This window comes from Trichomycterus rosablanca, chromosome 7 (assembly GCF_030014385.1).
Source record: "Trichomycterus rosablanca isolate fTriRos1 chromosome 7, fTriRos1.hap1, whole genome shotgun sequence".
NCBI lineage: Eukaryota > Metazoa > Chordata > Actinopteri > Siluriformes > Trichomycteridae > Trichomycterus > Trichomycterus rosablanca.
The window spans coordinates 14,115,331-14,137,935 of record NC_085994.1 but is presented as its reverse complement, the minus strand read 5'-3'; the positions used below and the strand labels follow the sequence as shown (position 1 = coordinate 14,137,935).

At 39.9% G+C, this 22,605-nt stretch overlaps 1 protein-coding gene and 1 long non-coding RNA gene across 2 annotated transcripts in view; one reads left to right on the top strand and one right to left on the bottom strand.

Annotated features, from left to right (window-relative positions):
• The window catches only part of rimkla (ribosomal modification protein rimK-like family member A), a 36,965-nt gene extending 20,010 nt beyond the window's left edge, over nucleotides 1-16,955 (bottom strand). The window contains exon 1 of the mRNA XM_062999037.1: nucleotides 16,271-16,955. Coding sequence (XP_062855107.1) covers nucleotides 16,271-16,433 — 163 coding nt within the window. The 5' untranslated portion in view covers nucleotides 16,434-16,955. The remainder of the gene's footprint in view (nucleotides 1-16,270) is intronic.
• LOC134318215 (uncharacterized) lies at nucleotides 15,353-22,355 on the top strand. Its single transcript, XR_010013350.1, has 3 exons — nucleotides 15,353-15,491; nucleotides 16,317-16,456; nucleotides 22,239-22,355. It is a non-coding gene; the product is annotated as an uncharacterized LOC134318215 (long non-coding RNA).
• The last annotated feature ends 250 nt before the right edge of the window (nucleotides 22,356-22,605 follow it).

Sequence of the window (22,605 nt, the reverse complement as noted above, 5' to 3'; positions counted from 1 at the left end):
CAGTCAAGCATGGTGGTGGGAATGCCATGGTCTGGGGCTGCATGAATGCAGCAGGTGTTGGGGAGTTACATTTCATTGAGGGACACATGAACTCCAATATGTACTGTGAAATACTGAAGCAGAGCATGATCCCCTCCCTCCGGAAACTGGGTCGCAGGGCAGTGTTCCAGCATGATAATGACCCCAAACACACCTCTAAGACGACCACTGCTTTATTGAAGAGGCTGAGGGTAAAGGTGATGGACTGGCCAAGCATGTTTCCAGACCTAAACCAAATAGAACATCTTTGGGGCATCCTCAAGCGGAAGGTGGAGGAGCGCAAAGTCTCGAATATCCGCCGGCTCCGTGATGTCGTCATGGAGGAGTGGAAAAGCATTCCAGTGGCAACCTGTGAAGCTCTGGTAAACTCCATGCCCAGGAGAGTTAAGGCAGTTCTGGGAAATAATGGTGGCCACACAAAATATTGACACTTCAGGAACTTTCACTAAGGGGTGTACTCACTTTTGTTGCCGGTGGTTTAGACATTAATGGCTGTGTATTGAGTTATTTTGAGGGAAGAATAAATTTACACTGTTATATAAGCTGCACACAGACTACTTTTCATTGTGTCAAAGTGTCATTTTGTCAGTGTTGTCCCATGAAAAGATATACTTAAATATCTGCAAAAATGTGAGGGGTGTACTCACTTTTGTGATACACTGTATATATATATATATATATATATATATATATATATATATATATATATCATCCCCCACCCCCCACCCCCCCGAGTGATGTCAGACTATATAGCACAATTACACACACAGTAAAACAAGATCCAGGCACCAAAACAAACTGCAACCCACATAAACCAGTAAGTAAAACAACATTTTGTTTTTACAAACCGCAAAGCACCTCTTTAGCGCTTTATTCAATTGACACAGGGTGTAATATTGAGAAGTTGTTTATGTTAAATGAACTGGAATGAAGTAAAGAATGTATGTTGCTTCACACCTCCTGGGTCGTTCCTAAAACTGATTAGGCTGTGTGGTAAACTGCAATTTAACAAATTTATAAATAAAACCAAACTGTAGCCTGCATTTGCTCATGGTATGTACTCTAGGCTTTCCAAAATGCTTTTTCCTTACAAATAAAATGCTTACCTTTTACCTAGTGGGTTATAAAATGAAATTTGCAAAGATTAATTGGCCCACCTTATATTTACAACGGCAGAGAAAACCCAAACCTCTGGTCATTTAAAAAAAACTTAGAATTTTCTTGTTGTAATTGCTTAGTAGCTGATTGGGTAGCACAGCAGTAAGTTATGGTAGCCCACTACTGCTGCGAGACAGGGTTTAAATCCCCAGCAGTGCTATCGGCCAGTTGGGCGTCTACATACAGACATGACTGGCTATGTCTAGAGGAACAATGTGTTGGGTATTAAAGGAAGGATGGCTGAGACCACATCCTGTCTGGGTTATGTTCATTGTGGCCAGTGATTCCAGGGAAACCGGAGCCATCGCAAGCATGTAAAAAAACAAACAAAAAAACTGATAAACTGTACTGTATATATTTTTATTGATAATTCATCTGCTTGTTTCAGCATCTATATAACATGTTATATACAGGGGTTGGACAATGAAACTGAAACACCTGTCATTTTAGTGTGGGAGGTTTCATGGCTAAATTGGACCAGTCTGGTGGCCAATCTTCATTAATTGCACATTGCACCAGTAAGAGCAGAGTGTGAAGGTTCAATTAGCAGGGTAAGAGCACAGTTTTGCTCAAAATATTGCAATGCACACAACATTATGGGTGACATACCAGAGTTCAAAAGAGGACAAATTGTTGGTGCACGTCTTGCTGGCGCATCTGTGACCAAGACAGCAAGTCTTTGTGATGTATCAAGAGCCACGGTATCCAGGGTAATGTCAGCATACCACCAAGAAGGACAAACCACATCCAACAGGATTAACTGTGGACGCAAGAGGAAGCTGTCTGAAAGGGATGTTCGGGTGCTAACCCGGATTGTGTCCAAAAAACATAAAACCACGGCTGCCCAAATCACGGCAGAATTAAATGTGCACCTCAACTCTCCTGTTTCCACCAGAACTGTCCGTCAGGAGCTCCACAGGGTCAATATACACGGCCGGGCTGCTATAGCCAAACCTTTGGTCACTCGTGCCAATGCCAAACGTCGGTTTCAATGGTGCAAGGAGCGCAAATCTTGGGCTGTGGACAATGTGAAACATGTATTGTTCTCTGATGAGTCCACCTTTACTGTTTTCCCCACATCCGGGAGAGTTACGGTGTGGAGAAGCCCCAAAGAAGCGTACCACCCAGACTGTTGCATGCCCAGAGTGAAGCATGGGGGTGGATCAGTGATGGTTTGGGCACCAATACACACAGCAAGACTGGTGAAAGATTGGTTTGATGAACATGAAAGTGAAGTTGAACATCTCCCATTGCCTGCACAGTCACCAGATCTAAATATTATTGAGCCACTTTGGGGTGTTTTGGAGAAGCGAGTCAGGAAACGTTTTCCTCCACCAGCATCACGTAGTGACCTGGCCACTATCCTGCAAGAAGAATGGCTTAAAATCCCTCTGACCACTGTGCAGGACTTGTATATGTCATTTCCAAGACGAATTGACGCTGTATTGGCCGCAAAAGGAGGCCCTACACCATACTAATAAATTATTGTGGTCTAAAACCAGGTGTTTCAGTTTCATTGTCCAACCCCTGTATGTATGTAAATTTCCAGCCCATCTAGAAAACACAGTTGGCATGGAGACACGTACACTAAAACACTAGATCTACCCACATGCCAGACAAGCTGGCAGAACTTACACGGACAGCTTCTGTACAACCAAAGCCTCTTTGTGTTTTTTCTCAGCACTGACCCACCAACCCATATCCACTTACAGTCTTTCATGCTTTAATTACCATCTCTGCTTATTTAACGATTTCCCAGCATGTTGCCTTAATTACACACACTATTATAAAGATACAGAGTGCTGTGTATGATTTCTCAACTATATTTTTTTCAGGGTTGGTATAAATTAGGAAATTAGAAAACAAGTGAGTCATTATAAAACCGGTATAATGAAAGCTTAATGATCGATAACCAATTCTTCCTTAGCTATGCCAAGTCACAGATCGTTACTTACATATCTAGACCAGAGATGATGCCAGGTATTGTACTGCATTCATAATACACTTCAGCATACCTGCTAAAAAGCCAAAAATAACTGCAGGACTCCATGGGAGGTAGATTTTGAAGGGAGACAGAAGGAGCATCTCTACACCCCCTCCTTTCGGCTTTCGCCATTTTAGAGGGAGCAGAGCAGCCAGTCCTGTCTGTGGTACCACGTTGCCTGCTTTACATGAAAGGTTTGCAAATACACAAACGATACCATGTCTTACGTATGAATACAGCCAAGACGCTTGCACCCCAGCAACTGAGGCAAACGGGCTACGTGGTCAAAAGTATGTAGACACACCTTAGTTGCTTTGACTATGTCAGCCACATCTATTGCTAACAGGTAAGCAAAACACTAAGTGCCGTTTCTGTAAAGTGGAAATGTTTAGGAACAAATACAGCTCACAAAATGAAAGAGGTAAAAAAAATATCCACCTTAACTTTTAGAGCAAATTTTCTGTTCCTAAAAGCAACATCACAACCAGGGCTATTTTAATGGATTAAATTTCTACTGACAAACAGTCACACATACAGTGGGGTCAAAAAGTATTTAGTCAGCCACTGATTGTGCAGGTTCTCCTACTTAGAAAGATGAGAGAGGTCTGTAATTTTCATCATAGGTACACTTCAACTATGAGAGACAAAATGAGAAAAAAAAATCCAGGAAATCACATTGTAGGATTTTTAAAGAATTTATTTGTAAATTATGGTGGAAAATAAGTATTTGGTCAATAACAAAAGTTTGACTCAATACTTTGTAACATAACCTTTGTTGGCAATGACAGAGGTCAAACGTTTCCTGTAAGTCTTCACCTGGTTTGCACACACTGTAGCTGGTATTTTGGCCCATTCCTCCATGCAGATCTCCTCTAGAGCAGTGATGTTTTGGGGCTGTCGCTGGGCAACACGGACTCCACAAATGTTCTATGGGGTTGAGGTCTGAAGACTGGCTAGGCCACTCCAGGACCTTGAAATGCTTTTTACGGAGCCACTCCTTCGTTGCCCGAGTGGTGTGTTTGGGATCATTGTCATGCTGGAAGACCCAGCCACGTTCCATCTTCAATGCTCTCACTGATGGAAGGAGGTTTTGGCTTAAAATCTCACGATACATGGCCCCGTTCATTCTTCCCTTAACACGGATCAGTCGTCCTGTCCCCTTTGCAGAAAAACAGCCCCAAAGCATGATGTTTCCATCCCCATGCTTCACAGTAGGTATGGTGTTCTTGGGTTCTTCTTCTTCCTCCAAACACGACGAGTTGAGTTTTTACCAAAAAGTTCCATTTTGGTTTCATCTGACCACATGATATTCTCCCAATCCCCTTCTGGATCATCCATATGCTCTCTGGCAAACTTCAGACGGGCCTGGACATGTACTGGCTTAAGCAGGGGGACACTCTTCTTCATTCTTAAAGAAGAAGTTACAGGTCTGTGAGAGCCAGAAATCTTGCTTGTTTGTTATTGACCAAATACTTATTTTCCACCATAATTTACAAATAAATTCTTTAAAAATCCTACAATGTGATTTCCTGGATTTTTTTTTTCTCATTTTGTCTCTCATAGTTGAAGTGTACCTCATCTTTCTAAGTAGGAGAACTTGCACAATCAGTGGCTGACTAAATACTTTTTGACCCCACTGTAAGCCCAACAATACCATACACAATGCATAGCATCTGCTGTATGGATGAAAAGCACAGCACTGTTTATCTGGAGGATTGAAAACGCATTCTCGGGAGTAGGAACTCATGCTTTACCACATAATAGCCTGACAAACACATCTGTGTTTGGCAGATTCCAGAAGAATGCAACCATGCAATGTAATCTAAACCACAGTGTACTCACATACTGATTTATTTCTACCGATGGCTTCATTCTACTAAAGTGTCTGTTGGTTCATGGTGAGTTTCTGGAAACACCTCTACCTTACACAGATGGTCCACCTTCTGTATGTTTTGAGAACTGGGAAAAAAACTAAAAGTACTCAGAGAAATCCTACAGACAGAAAATGTGGTGCAGTTCTTACTAACATAAACTTAAGCAAACTTAACACAACACTGCCACAGGTCTGCCCGTCTGCTATAGAAGCACATGGTGAAGGCCAGTGGTAGCTCAGTGGTTAAAGTACTGGACTAGTAAACAGAAGGTTCCCGGTTCAAGCCCCGCTACCACCAAGTTGCCACTGTTGGGTCCCTGAGCAAGGCCCTTAACCCTCAATTGCTCATTGTGTAAGTCGCTTTGGATAAAAGCGTCTGCTAAATGCTGAAAATGTAAATGTAAATGTGAAGGAAGAGTAGTAGCCAGGGTCCCTTTAGACCAAATTGCAATGCTACTGCATACAATAATATTTCAGAAAACTGTTGCTTCCAACTATGTAGCAACAGTTTGGGCCCTTTCCTGTTTCAGCACGCACAAAGCCAGGTCCATAAAGAAATGATTTACCACGTTTAGTGTATAAGAACTTAACCCCATTCAACACTGATGAAAAGAACTAAAGTACCAAAGAGGTCTTGGTATAGACATGCTTGTCTTGCATCTGAAAAGAACTAATGTGCATTGCTGAAATAAGTGGTCCGAGTTTGTTTTCTGTATGCTACATACTACATGTCTGAGTAGAGGATGCTGTGGTTTGACTATTATTTACCTATCAGCTTTTCTGTATATGCATATAAGATATGACAACTAAACATAAAGCTGGTTGAAGACACACAAGTAAATATTAATGTCATAATATGACATATTTTAGTACCAGTATAATGTAGAAAGGGAAAAAATTGGGCAGTTTTGAATAAGAGCTGTAGTATTAAGCTTCTCCTTTATTTCCTTCACTAAGTAGAGTAAACAAATCTACATCTCCGATTGTCTAACACTTGATTGACAAAATTTTGGGGCAACCACTTCATGATAGTGTCACAACTGGTCTGGTTTCAACAGGAAACACTGGGCACAAAGCAGAAACACCCTGGACAGGGCACTAATCCGTCACAGGGCTTTAGCCATCCTCACCCCCCACTCCCAAAAGAATAACTTTGATTTTAATGAGCATTTTGTCTCTGGCAGAGATCAACAAAACCTATATTAATGCAGTCTTATTAACCAAACTTTCTCTTTGAGACTGAATACAAATACATCTGCACAGTCATGTTCCAAAATCCAGTGAAAAGCCTTCCCAGAAAAGTCCCAGCAAATGGAAACTAACCCCATGTTAATAATACCTTTAGTTATGGATGTTTTGTTTAGATGCCTTCGTACTTCGATGTGCATTGTAGTTTAGACACTAAAGTATGTTTGGTTCGAAAGCACACCAAAGAAAAAACAGAAATCCAAGAACAACCCAAACTGGACACCATATGTTTTACTGGAATGCCCTCGCAATAGCCTAACCACCAACTAACTCGCCCCCCTAGCTCAGTGGTCCCCAACCACCAGGTCGCGGACCAGTACCGGTCCGTGGGCTATTTATTACCGGGCCGCACAGAAAGAATGAATAATTAGAGCTCGCTAGAAAAGCAGTTTTCACTGCTTCTATTTCGGGTGTTATTGTGTCTCGTTGCAGTGAAAAAAGCTCATTTTATATCGTTCATGAGCAATATTATTAAATCCTCCCTTCCCCGCCGGTCTTATATCTTATGTGAGACCTGTCCGTGGTGCAAAAAAAAAGGTTGGGAAACGCTGCCCTAGCTCATCAATTAGCCTATTTCCTAGCCAGCCCAGTCATGCCCAAAGTACCATAGACTTAACTTGGAGAACTTGACCTGAAGCATTAGAGTTTGCTACACAAAGTTAATCTGCTTTAGAGCTAATCAGTAGCTTACTAGACTTAAGCTTTCCTAACATGGTGCTGATATCACACTCCTAACAGTCTTTAAAAATTAAATAAGTGTGATGAAATGCGTGATGAAATGTGTTCTCTTGTGGTTCAGGTTATAGCTGACAGCTAAACAGTTTTTACACGTGCTCTAACCTTTTTACAAACTTAAGGAGCGACTGATAAGTTGAGTGATTGTATATCCAAAGCCAGCCTTATTGCTCAAGGTCAAACAAAACAATCATATATCTAAGATCTTCCCTTGTTTAGCAAATGACTAAGAAAAACATAATGCGCTGTATAGCATCCATGAGTGCTGCCACTTTGTGAAAGATTAACAAAGCAGAGCAAGGGAGTTTGGGAAATGTAGTCAGTAATACTGTACATAGCAAAGCCTTTATTAAAAAAGTCCAGAATCATTTTTTTTCTCTCTCAAAAATACCACGTGTAGTACTCACAAACATCTCGAGAGAAGCCACAAAGAATGAATGTTGAGTTGTGTGAATAAGTGAAAGCTCAACCCAACAACCAGGGTTAACAAGTTCTCTGGGGTTCAGAAAGAATCAGACATTCATATGGTAAAGTCATCTGTGGCCACATCACCCCACCCCCTCTGGCTTTCTTTCATTTTCTCTCTGCAGCTTCTCTTCTTTCTCTTCTACTCGGCTGATCATTTTCTGCACCCTATGTAGCTATACGGTAGACTGTAGGAACTCGTTTCTATTCATGGTATGTGTTTAGGTGTTTTTTTTTTTTAAATCCTGCATAAGAACAAACACACTAAAATGAAATAGAATTGTAGCCAGACCAGGGTTATGCACAAATCCAGGGAGAATTTCCTCCAACACACTCCACAGGCCAAGTATGCACACAAAGGCCTGTGCCAGTAAATAATGTGCATTCATATTTCTGTACTATGGATAAATAATAAGTAAGTTTGTTTACCAGATACTGGCTGCAACAGCAAATTGAAAAAAAAAAGGCTAACAATGAACAAAAAACTGATAACAATCAGTTGGTTTGTGGCTAAATCTACCGTTTCTTTCTACAGTGCAGCTTAAACCGCCATACCAAGCATGATCAGGAGCCATGACGAAGAGTTATGTCATTTCCACTCTTTCCGTCTAGTGCAGCAAGGTGTGGGCCACATGCCAATTTACTTATTTATTTATTTACCATCTACTGTGTACTACATATAATGCGAATGTAATACCTTCCACAAACCAAGAGTGCACTAGGTATCCTATATACACTGATCAGCCATAACAGTAAAACCACCTCCTTGTTTCTACACTCACTGTCCATTTTATCATCTTCACTTAACATATAGAAGCACTTTTTAGTTCTACAATTACTGACTGTAGTCCATCTGTTTCTCTGCATGCTTTGTTAGCCCCCTTTCATGCTGTTCTTCAATGGTCAGGACCACCACAGAGCAGGTATTATTTGGGTGGTGGGTCATTCTCGGCACTGCAGTGACACTGACATGGTGGTGGTGTGTTAGTGTGTGTTGTGCTGGTATGAGTGGATAAGACAAAGCAGCACTGATGGAGTTTTTAAACACCTGTGTCACTGCTGGACTGAGAATAGTCCACCAACCAAAAATAACCAGCCAACAGCCCCCTGTGGGCAGTGTCCTGTGACCACTGATGAAGATCTAGAAGATGACCAGCTCAAACAGCAGCAATAGATGAGCGATCGTCTCTGACTTTATATCTACAAGGTGGACCAACCAGGTAGGAGTGTCTAATAGAGTGGACAGTGAGTGGACACGGTATTTAAAAACTCCAGCAGCGCTGCTATGTCTGATCCACTCATACCAGCACAACACACAATAACACACCACCACCATGTCATTGACACTGCAGTGCTGAGAATGATCCACCACCTAAATAATACCTACTCTGTCGTGGTCCTGACAATTGAAGAACAGGGTGAAAGCAGGTTAAAACAGTAAAAAAAAAAAAAAAAGATGGACTACAGTCAGTAATCGTAGAACTACAAAGTGCTTCTATATGGTAAGTGGAGCTGATAAAATGAACAGTGAGTATAGAAACCAGGATGTGGTTTTAATGTTATGGCTGATCAGTGTATTTATATATTATAAATCAGTAATTGTAGAACTGCAAAGTGCTTCTATATGGTAAGTGGAGCTGATAAAATGAACAGTGAGTGTAGAAACAAGGTGTTTTAATGTTATGGCTGACCAGTGTATATTCATTAATAAATTCATCCTGCTGGTTAGCACTTTCAAAACTAAAAGTTTCAGCTACAGCTCACGCAGAACATAAAGCTTTAATATTTTGTTGGGAGGTTTTGTGGTGTTTGTAGGGGGATAAAACTCTGTCAGGATTGTGTCTCTAGATGAGGTAGATCTTGTGTGTGTGTGTGTGTGTGTGTGTGTGTGTGTGTGTGTGTGTGTGTGTGTGTGTGTGTGTGTATGTATGTGTGTGTTTGCCTAAATCGTCATAAAAGCCTGTGGTGGTTGAAACGAAGTAAAGTCAGTAAACATGAGTAAAGTAAACACGACGCTCTGATGGTGTGGATGTTCTACTGAGTTTTAGTTTTATCAGCTTAAAATGATCTCAAACTTTCTGTGGTTTTCTCTGTCCAGTCTCCTCCTGTTCGCTATTTTTTCTCTATATTTTGCAGTCCGCGCTATCAAATCTCGGCTGCGTCCTAAACTGATACGTTCGGTTCGCAGGAGCGGCGGACGTGTCCAAATACGTAGTGTTCATTAAACTGTCCGCAAAAAGAACCCGGATTAAGTCCTGTTAAGTTCTGTTTATGTTTAAGATATTTGGGACGCAGCCCTCAGATTCTTCACGTCACCTGCACACAGCGTTAAACACGCTGCGCAAAAGTGAAAGTCGTCCATGTCAAACACCGTGAGCTGTATATGGTTGTGCGGATTAAACGATTCCTCGATGCAAAAAATTTGAATCGATGATTTTTAGTAATCGATTTACTCGAGGAATCGTTTCAGCCCTAGTTAGCACACAGGTTTTATCCCCATCACAGTTCATAAAAATGAATCAAATTGGGGATGAAAGCCAGTGTGCTAATCTAAGTGATGTACATAAGTAGACTAGATTGCATTTAGTAAAGCATGTACTACAAATCCTGACTGTCAGATGTAATGAGAAGAGCTGACGAACAGAACGGGTTAAACAAGTGAGTTTTAAATCTAGATTGGAACACAGGCACAAGGCTTGTGTTCCTAATGTTCTCTGAGGCACTATAGTAAAATGAACTAGCAACATGAAAAAACGGCCATCACATGAGGTGCCGGTTAATCCAAGGGCAAACAGAAATCCTAGTCTATGTGGCAGGAGAACGTGTAGTGCCACTTGAACTGTGGAAACGTGACAACACAAGTCACATTACGCAAGAGTAATATATTTTGTATTTTAACTTTCAATTTGCCAATGTGAAAACACCATCAATGCATTTGCAAATATTGATTTTCCATTACAAATTGTTTATTTTTTTCACATTTGCACATTCAAAGTAATGGATTCAGAATGTCCTCAACACATTTGCTAATAGGAAATTCAACTACAAACTGTTTCACGTTTGCAAATCAGGTTTAAATAAATCGGCTTTCTGTATTACATCTGGCTACAGCAATCTTTGAAATAATTTTTAATGAACACACTGTACTATGTTTGGAAACTATGTGGGCACATGAAAAGCACGCCCATATGAGCTTGCTGAAAAGCTTAATCCAAGAACATGGGCATAATTATACCGTTGTTCAGTTGGACACTGGTGTTTAAGGCTTTGTTCAGGCCATTTAGCTTCCTCCACATCACATTTTTAAGACCTTGTTTAGTTAGCAGAATTGTAGTGGTAAAACATGAAGAACTGGTGCCGTAAAGTGCACAGAATTTTCCAAATGCTAGCCTGTAGCCTTCCAGTTGGCACCATCCATTAAAACAGAAGAATCTGAATATCTATGACTGAAAAATTCTACCAGTCAAACTGCCAGATGGTGGTGAGGCATTAGATCAGAGTGCATGTTTTCTTTGTTTTCTGGTACTAAAGCCAACGTACGGCATTGTACATGGTAATCTTATGCTGATGTGCAACTAATCAGCAATAAAAACCCAATCCATGAAGCTCCAGATGACCTGTTGATTTTGTTTCCCGAAACACAGAGATCTTAGTCATTGTCGCTCAAACATGCAAGCAGTAACAGCAAAACGGTGCTACATTTCTCATCTGCTGGATAAGTGAATGCTGCCACATCGCAGTACACATATTATTGGTCGTTCTGGTACACACTCAATGAATCAGCATGACACAGAGTGTGAAATTCCCATTGGCGCAAGTCACAAATGCATGGAGATTGCCTTGTCCGCGCGGCTTCGGCACATTCTCTTCCCAGTGACCAGACAAGCTTTATGGTCACAGCGGGTAATGTGTTCAAGATTCAGGTTTGAGTGCTAGGTGAAAACAGATAAGGACTGCAGTGTTCCTTGCTAAACATTTGAATAAGATGGGCATTTTCATGCATGGTATGCCATGGGAAGTCAAGCACACCTAAATTCAAATCTTGTTGTTGTTATTTTGAATGTGATTTACATCTTTAAGTGAAATTCTAAATATTTTTAAGGCCTTAGAAGTCAACCCTGTAGTCAAAATGTCTTGTACTTTAGTCAATGTGTATTGTACTTATGACATAATAGCAAAATGCTTAGTGATCGGAAGCTGTAATCCCAGAACTGGCCAGCTGTCACCAGCTTAATCACAAACCTAAGTTAATAAGATTAACTTAAACCTGGCAATACACAGCTCCTCCAGTTGTGCTGCCAACAGCTGTACACCTCTTAATTCATGTCTAGGCAGATATATTGTAAAACAATAACTCCCCTAGGGAGGTAAAACACAGTGCCCAGGGGATACAATCACCAAAGATATTATTGGTACAACCATGTGTGTGACACATTCTACTTTACAAACAAATGTAATCTAATAGTTCAGATTACTGAAGTGCACACAACATAAGGCTGGTGTAAATGTCAGCAACAGATAACATTCATTTGCAGTAGTCAACAGTTTCACTTTATAGCCTTTATGTACAATTTTAAGTTGACCTACAAATTATTGCTGAGATAACCAACAGCAACATGTGGTTGCAATTGCTATAGTTGGCACCATCTATATTGGATTGACATATAGTGTGATTCACAGCCAGTTAAGAGAATTATATCCAAGCTAGCTAGCTCATGTACTAGATGAATGGATGGATGGATGGTTTATTTATCCCAAGAGAAATTATTAAATCATTTCTAATAGTGCTACCAATCAACCCCTATTCTTGTTTTGAATTACATAATTGAAGATAATCCCATACTGCCCTGGTGGTATTTTTTTTAAGCAATGTTACAGTCATGTGTTTGTACTGACCTGTTTTATATGTGGCACGACAACAGAAGCATTCTGTGTACATCCTGTATGTGGGAAATAAAAGCATTCTGATTCAGGTCAACATGAATACACAGACACTATAGTAACTTGCTGGCGGGCAAACTTGAATAAATTAGACAGTAGATTAAAAATGTTAATTAAGTCTACACTTATTTTTTATGACCTAGTATAGAGGGTTATATACATATTTAAAATTGCTGTTGTCTACATCACCCAGCTTTAATGTCAAAGGTTTCCAACCAGTAAAAATCATTCATGAGACCTTAGCATGTTTGTGACAGAAAATTAGGTTTACCAAAAGATAAATTACAATTTTCAGAATTTACAGGCCAATAACAGAGTTATAAACCATAAGAAATGTGAATCTTTATAAGCCATTGTAGATTGTAAAAATCTAAAGTAACCAGTCCTGCTTTGACCCATACCCTACCATCCAATCTAAAGTACTGACAAAATCTTCACCTCTTCTGCTCCTGACAGGACAGACTTGCTCTACACCCTGCCAAATCACATGCTTTACAAGCCATTATTCTCACTCTGGTGACAAAACAAATATGCCCTTTTTCAAATCAAATATTAGTTCAAGAAACTTTTATCCCTTGCTAAATAATTTTGCCACGTAAGCTGTGAACATTGCAGTTAATCTTCCTAATATTTCACTGCATCACATGGACAGCTCAGTATATTCACTGTGTGTTAAAGGATTGCATTATGACATCTAGCACACCAACAAACCCCCGAGAAACAACCAAGTCAAAGACCTTTTAAAACGCATGTAAATCAGTCCTTATTGTTGGCACCCAGTCTAATTCTGCCTCAGGAGTTCAGCTGTGAAAAGATTAACAGGCTGGATTTTAATCTCGATGAGAGCAGCTTAACCAAGTAAACCTATGGGTGAAATGAAAATTAGAGGTGTACCAATGTACAATTTTAAAGATCATTCAAATTCTCTTTTTTAACAGACAAATTGGTTGATTTTATTACTTCTTGCCTGGTAGGGCTAAAACATAAAAACACACAGGCATATTTCCAGAACTTTAGTAGCTGCGTCATTAATAATATTATTTGTTCTTTAATGGGAAAGACAACTAAGATATTTAACCCAGCTATTGTGTTGTCACAGTGACAAAGTTGCAAAGGGAAAGATTCAAATACCATGATATGTATTATGGAATAAAGGTATTGTCTTCAAGTATAACACCTATATTCTGCCATACCACCTACGTGGCAGAATGTATTTCTACCTTGTGTCCAGTGTTTCAGGGTGATTTCTACCTAGTGGGGTGATTTGAAGTAAAATAGGGTTTCTCAACCAGAACGCCAGTGACCACAAATGAGACACAAATCACCATCTTGTGGTCTGTGAAGGTACATTCAGGAAAGGCTGGTGGATCTAATACTTAAAATATGAATGATGTTAAAGACTATCAATTAAAATTGTGATAATGTATAAACAACCTTAAGACAATACAGAGTGCTCATTCTTAGGTTAAAGAATGTTGATAATTCACCATTTGATTTTTCACCATTGAGACATAGACCACCAGATGGTGCTTCGTGTCTTATTTGTGGTCCCAAGCCAACTAGTGGAGAAACCCTGTTGTCCATTATACAGTACTACTTAGCAAGCTGGAAATCACCTTGTTTATTATTTATTGGGGAAAAAAAGCTTTTTTTAGAAAATTTATTTTTTTTAAATATTGATTTACTGCTTCATCCTGATGAGATAAGATAAATATCTTAACATACAACACTATTCCTTGTTGGCAGATAAATGCCAAATTAGGCCTGCAAATTTGGCAATTTCTGTTAACAAATAACCGACTGTCATTAGTCAAGAGTTAACAGATAACTGACAAGCATATAGTGTCCTATCAAAATATTAAACACACCACTAAGCTTCATATCAGTCATACGTGTTTTGTTGATAAAACAAAAACTGAGCAACAAAGTACACATGGCAGTACTGTAAAACAGTAAGATCAACATAAACAGTGAGTAGAACCAGTTTAGCAATCAGAATGACGGTTTGTTACAGGTGCTATCTAAACATGCTAATAAATTGAATAGAGGCAGTCAATATGTTAAAGCTCTTCCTGACATCACAGTTATATACCTTTATGGAGCATCACGCAAGACATCAACATCATTTTTGTAAAACACGAACACAAAAGTTACACAGATTTACAAGTGCTAAGGTTAACATGCAGTCTGACTTCATTCTGATGCAAACTGGCTTTAATGTTTGTGATTTTACACATAATAGTTTAATAGTATAGTAGTATAAGGGTTTACACATCATAGTTATAGATTAAAATTATATCAATGCATTACGCATAATGCGTAATGCATTGATATTACTCTGATTAAACTCTGAATGCAGTGTGTTCACAACTGGCACATGCACACTGAGGGTGGGTTAGAATGTGTTTCAAACCAGCAGTCTTATATACTATACATACTGTTGCTGTGTTCTCAATTGAAATCAAGCATCAGCTGTTGGAAAGAAATTCGAAATACATTTTTAATCGACAGCATTAATCGAACAATGACTAATTTGACGGTTATAGGTTAACCGGTAAGTCATTTACATCCCTATTCCAACTACATTAGCCTAATTTGTAAACTTCAAATTATCAAATAAGGCGCCAAAAATCAACATCACTTTCAAACTAATCATTGTATGCGATTAAGAAAATGACTGCATAGATTTTTCTGAGAATTATTTGTAAATTTGGTAATGCGCGCTCTCGTGCAGTATAAACTGAATGAACTGCAACCTCCGGTCCCGCGCGCCGCATTATTATCCTTACATGAATACTAGCGCAGCTCGTGACACACACAGGTTCACACATGATAAACTAATACAGTAAATGGTCTTTGGTCATTACCTAACCCAAAAAACAAACATTTATTAACTGTATTTGACTATATTTAAAAGAAAACGGTCAGTATCTGCGCTAATCCTGAACTCTGACCGGAAAAACTGGGTTAGGCGGTCAGTGTAACGCAGATTAGCATAAAGCTAACAAGAGGCAAAACAACGCCAGTGAATCTCCATTCAACATAAAGGTAGCCTATTTAACGTTAGTGTGTTGAGGTTATTGATAAAAAGTGCGCATTACTACTACTACTACTACTAATGATATTATTATTATTATTATTATTATTAAGAGCTATTTTTCCTATTATTTTTCCTATTCTGAACTCGCAATTTGTTAAAATGTAAAATACATGTGTCCTGCATATGTACCCAACCACGCCACCACAGCGTTAATCAATACACGTCAAATTATGTAAATAAGAACTGTTTAACACCCTGTTTTAACTGTAACTGCTATATGTCTTATAATTAAAACGCCATAAGTGATCATTGAAGTACAATACTGTCAAATAACAACAGTCACGACACTGTAAAATGATCCAAATAGGCAATAAATTATTGCCAAAGCAGTTAAATACCAATATCACGCAAAAAATAAAGCACATTTTGCAACACAATTAAGTATCTTTAGATTAAAAACGTTGACAGTAATGATAAACATATGCCAGCATGTTTGTTCATTCATGATGTGATTGTTAATGGGCAAGCCGTAGCCTAGTGGTAAATGCCGAAAATGTAAATGATTGTTAATCAGTGCATGAAAAAGATTGTGGAACTTGAGGATAACCTAAGAATGTAATAATTGACGAGCTATATTCTCACCTAATTCATTTCTCGATTGTGTATTTTAAAACACTCGATGCATACAGTACATGAATGATAAAATAGGCCATACAAGCAACCAACTCAAAACAAAGCATTAAAAGATGGATGATGAAACGAATGATTTGAAGGATGCTTTACTTACCCAGTTGTCCATCGGTGATGGTGATAACGATCTCGTCCATTAACAGATAGCGGAATTCCACCTCATCCTCGACGCATCGCTCCTTCAGAGCCCGGAGGATCTGAACTTGAGGATACTCCTGGCTGATGCGCCGGTCGGTTACGAACCACACCCGGGAGCACATTTCTAATATGATTGTTAAAACAGGTAAAAGCTAACACTAACTACGGTGTGTTTGGTGGGAGATTTAGAAGAGAGCGCGGGATCCGGGTTCGGGTAAAACGTCGGGATTAAAGCCGGGAGTCAAAACAATAGAAATGCGGCTAAGGAGGTGAATCAACCGACCGGTTTTCTACAGACTGCCGGTTGCTCCCGCTTTACCCGATCCAGGACCCCGCTGATAAACAAACAACACGGCTGAATTAAAATTCCAAGATAAAACCTGTAAAAACGAGGGTTTGCCCGGCCCTAGAACTATCAGAAGATAGCTCTAAAAAGGGCGACGCGAAGCTGCCCTGTTTCGCAGCAAACAAAAGCCTCGTTGCCGCACAGCTCAAATCCGGTCCTCTCTAGACCACTTTCTACCGTTAAGACTAAAAATCTCAACAAAATGGTGGAGAGCTGAGGTACAAAGAAGGATGCTAATCTGCTCTCGAGTCTCAGCCGCAGTAACTAAACAGAAACACGCTCTTCTTAATCAGCCACGCTTTATTTCCACCCTTCTATGTATTTTCCTAATGCACCCGTTGGTTTACAACTCGCCTTCATGAAGCTAAAAAAACAACCAATCAACGTCGAGACCTCGCAATGACAACAACGTCGTCGTCAGCGTTTGTGCCCACCCACCAATCAGAGCCGGCCTTGCGCGGAGGCTCGAGTGTCTCACTAACCCAGTCAGAAGGCCAGAATCGGCGTCGGTCGCGCGCTTTTGTTTTGGCGCGTGACACGAGGGGGCGTGCTGGGAGCGCGCGCTTTGCCTCCAGAACCGGTTTAGACTGGGCAGGGGCGGGTTTGGTGGGTACTGACGCAGTGGCTGCTGCTGTCTCGTTGAAGCCAATGCAGCAGTGGGGAAAGTTTTGCTGTGCCGCAGTGATTCTTGGAAGTAGTTTTTAACAAAATCCTTTTGCATTAAAAATGTATTATTTTTTAATGACTGTAGGTGGGCAATGTTGTACTTTTGTTGTTTCTAGCACCTCGTGTGAAGTTTGTTAAGGAAAAATGATTTAGCATCTGAATACAGTAAAACGAAGGCAAACGTTTTTCACTCAAATTAGATAGATAGAGAGAGAGAGATAGACAGACAGACAGACAGACAGATAGATAGATACTTTATTGATCCCGAAGGAAATTAAAGCCCCAGTAGCATAATACAATTGATATATTCTATATCTGATATACAGTCTATAGTCATATTCTATTATATATATTCACATTGTATATATTTATAACTATAACAATATCCTTATTTCTAAATTTATTCTTATCTGTATATATTGTTTATAAGAATAGATTCACTACTGCTTCTATTACATGTACCAGATGCACAATTTGCACATACTGTTTTTCTGTTGCATACCATATGCTGTATAAATGCACCTTATTTACTTACTTACTTACTTTATTTGTATTTGTATTAGTTTCTCTTCTTTTGCTTGTTAAACTACTGGAGACCAATAATTTCCTTCGGGATAAATAAAGTATCTATCTTATCTATCTATCTATCTACAACAAATAATTAACAGTACAAAACAAAACAAAAGCAAACAGAAAAACTAGAACTGAGTATTTCTTGTATTTTACATAAAATGGATAACTGGTAACTGTAATGATGCATGAGGTATAGTTTCAGTGTAAAGACTGAATAGTAATTAAATTATTAAATAGTAAAGTGACGTGACAATATTGCACAATGAGGCCAATATAGCCATATACAGTGTATCACAGAAGTGAGTACACCCCTCACATTTCTGCAGATATTTAAGTATATCTTTTCATGGGACAACACTGACAAAATGACACTTTGACACAATGAAAAGTAGTCTGTGTGCAGCTTATATAACAGTGTAAATTTATTCTTCCCTCAAAATAACTCAATATACAGCCATTAATGTCTAAACCACCGGCAACAAAAGTGAGTACACCCCTTAGTGAAAGTTCCTGAAGTGTCAATATTTTGTGTGGCCACCATTATTTCCCAGAACTTCCTTAACTCTCCTGGGCATGGAGTTTACCAGAGCTTCACAGGTTGCCACTGGAATGCTTTTCCACTCCTCCATGACGACATCACGGAGCTGGCGGATATTCGAGACTTTGCGCTCCTCCACCTTCCGCTTGAGGATGCCCCAAAGATGTTCTATTGGGTTTAGGTCTGGAGACATGCTTGGCCAGTCCATCACCTTTACCCTCAGCCTCTTCAATAAAGCAGTGGTCGTCTTAGAGGTGTGTTTGGGGTCATTATCATGCTGGAACACTGCCCTGCGACCCAGTTTCCGGAGGGAGGGGATCATGCTCTGCTTCAGTATTTCACAGTACATATTGGAGTTCATGTGTCCCTCAATGAAATGTAACTCCCCAACACCTGCTGCACTCATGCAGCCCCAGACCATGGCATTCCCACCACCATGCTTGACTGTAGGCATGACACACTTATCTTTGTACTCCTCACCTGATTGCCGCCACACATGCTTGAGACCATCTGAACCAAACAAATTAATCTTGGTCTCATCAGACCATAGGACATGGTTCCAGTAATCCATGTCCTTTGTTGACATGTCTTCAGCAAACTGTTTGCGGGCTTTCTTGTGTAGAGACTTCAGAAGAGGCTTCCTTCTGGGGTGACAGCCATGCAGACCAATTTGATGTAGTGTGCGGCGTATGGTCTGAGCACTGACAGGCTGACCCCCCACCTTTTCAATCTCTGCAGCAATGCTGACAGCACTCCTGCGCCTATCTTTCAAAGACAGCAGTTGGATGTGACGCTGAGCACGTGCACTCAGCTTCTTTGGACGACCAACACGAGGTCTGTTCTGAGTGGACCCTGCTCTTTTAAAACGCTGGATGATCTTGGCCACTGTGCTGCAGCTCAGTTTCAGGGTGTTGGCAATCTTCTTGTAGCCTTGGCCATCTTCATGTAGCGCAACAATTCGTCTTTTAAGATCCTCAGAGAGTTCTTTGCCATGAGGTGCCATGTTGGAACTTTCAGTGACCAGTATAAGAGAGTGTGAGAGCTGTACTACTAAATTGAACACACCTGCTCCCTATGCACACCTGAGACCTAGTAACACTAACGAGTCACATGACATTTTGGAGGGAAAATGACAAGCAGTGCTCAATTTGGACATTTAGGGGTGTAGTCTCTTAGGGGTGTACTCACTTTTGTTGCCGGTGGTTTAGACATTAATGGCTGTATATTGAGTTATTTTGAGGGAAGAATAAATTTACACTGTTATATAAGCTGCACACAGACTACTTTTCATTGTGTCAAAGTGTCATTTTGTCAGTGTTGTCCCATGAAAAGATATACTTAAATATCTGCAGAAATGTGAGGGGTGTACTTACTTTTGTGATACACTGTATATACCTACACATACTGTATATACACATTATATGTTATGTGTCTCTATACAGAAAAATATATACATAGTATACAAATAGTAAACAAAATGTTAAAATACATCCAGGCTAAATGACATATTAATGCCATTTTTTTATTTTGTTACATTTACATTAAGGGCAGTTGTAGCCTAGCAGTTAAGGTACTGGACTAGTAATCAAAAGCTAATAGCTCCATCATTGTCAGGTTGCCACTGTTGGGCCCCTGAGCAGGCCCTTAACCCTCAATTGCTTTGGCAATTTACTGTCACCGAACGGTACGGTACTGTAAGTCACTTTGGATAAAAGTGTCTGCTAAATGCCGAAAATGTAAATGTACATTTTTGGCATTTAGCAGTTACCTTTATCCACAACGACTTACATTACAGGTACAGTATAAAGTCTGAGCAATTGAGGGTTAAGGGCCTTGCTCAATGGCCCATCAGCAGCAACCTACTAGCCCAGTACCTCAACCACTAGGCTACAGCTTGCCCATTTTGTCTTTAATATTTTACATTTTTCCTTAATGTGCATAAATGTATACAGTTTACCATATATAAATATTTTTTGTAATGGTTTCGTTCTGGCTGGTCTAGAGGTCTTTAGGAAACCCAGGGTTACTCATTAACAACAAGCGACAATTTCAAGCAGACCTTGCATGTGTTTGCAAGCCTTGAGAGAGCCAGAATGTCTGTAGAAAACACAAACATCCCCAATTCCTTACAAAGAATGGCCGGAGGCCAGAATTAAACCCAGGTTTCCAGGACTTATGTTGCTGTTCTGCCACTATGAGACCAGAACCATATAAATATAGCAAAATATACTTACAATATATATAAAATTAACACCATAAATATATAATGTAAGCTGCAATTGCTGTGGGTTAATAATGGGTTTGCAAATGGTGAACAGTTTAGATTCCAGATTCCAGAAAAACAGTTAGATTCCAGAGAAACCACATGCTTTGATGCTTCTGGCAACTATTTTTAAGAAGGCCCTTTTTTATCCAACATGACTGTGCCTCTGTGCACAAAGCAAGCTCCATATGTAAAGCATGGTCCTTAAAAATACTTTTAAACACATGTAGGTACACCTTCTACTCCAGCATTAATGCCTGACCTCTTAAATAAGTTTTTGATTAAATTGGCGCACACTCCAAAATATGTATGCCCATGGATTTGGGATGGGATACTCTTGGCCGTAGTGTAATAAACATAGTGTAATTTATCTGTGATTGGTGAATTTATTGTTTATTTAAATGTCCATAATTCACATGTCCATTATACGGATAAAGTAATAAATTGTCACATGTACCTAGATCCAGCCAGCAGCCAAGGACAAGAAAAACCCTTGCTTGTCCATGGACAGTTCCACACAGACAAAAAAAAAACTCCACTCTGCTAGTGGTGCCACCCATGTTAGTAAAAACATTTATTCCAAGAACAAACTGGAAGCAATTCACCATTTACATGTTTCATTAGTACAATGACAGTGGTAGCCTAGTGGGTAGAGCTTTGAGCTGTCAATCTGAAAGTTAAATGTTAAATCACGACTGTGCCATGCAGCCACTGTTGGGCCCTTAAAAAAGGCCCTTAACCCTCTCTGTTCCAGGGGGCACTGTTCAATGACTCACCCAGCACTCTGACCCCAGCGTCCAAGCTGGGAAATGTGAGGGAAAAGATAATGTGCTGTACATGTGTATATGACAAATAAAGGCATTCCATCTACCCTAGATTATTGTAATTATTTGTGACATGGTGGTGCAGCAACACAGAGCCTGAGGACCCATGATTGTTCCTTGCTTTCTCTTTTTCTCAGAACATTCTGGTGTCCTCCCACACCCCATAAAACAATGAAGGTTGGTGTGTAAATTAATGTGTATGTACTGCAGTGGATGTGTGCCTTGTCCAGGGTGTGTTAGCACCGTCTTTCCATGTGGCGACGGACCCACCGTCGACTTGATCAGGACAAAGTTCTTGTGATGTCAAAAAACGTGTGTGTGTGTGTGCGTCTAAAATTGCACTATACTCTCTGTATACAAGTCAGCATTCCTTACACATCTCCATGGCTCTGACCTAGTGCAATGCTTTGTGGCATCTTATAACTGCGTTGTATGTTTGATACCAGGTTTGATTTATAAAACGAAAGTGTAACTTCTTAGTTCACTATGTAGTGAATGAGGTATGGTTTCAGACATGCAGATAGCTGGGGAATCGACCGGAGATTTTGCGGCAAGAAAAGAAAGCCGCCATGAAAAAACCAGCCCCGGCTTTGCTTTGTTTTTTTACCTCGTGTCTGTGTGTGCTTGTGCTGCGGGGGTGAAAGGGGCGGGGTTATTGATAATGATGTCACCACTGACCAATAGCTAGCCGGAATGAGCTGTTTTTTTTCTTTAAAGGTTACCCCAGTTACAGCAAGACCAACGGACTGGAATTACCTAAGAAATACAATCTGTAAACAAACCGCTGAAATTCTTCTGCTCCAAGGTTCGTTTTATAGAGTCATTATAAAAAAACAATAGGTTTAATCCCAAGTAATTAAACATTCATTAATTTTGTAAGCTTTTGTGCTTTACTCTCTCTCACACACACGTTTTGTGAACGTTTCATTGAGGTTCAGTTGCTGACTCAGCCCACCTGTCGACTCAACACATCAATCAAACTCTCGTTCTACAGCTTTCAACCAACCAACTAACTTACCAGCTCATTCCAGCTAATAGTCAGTGGTCACATCATTATCAATACTTTTTTTTTTTTTTTGCATTT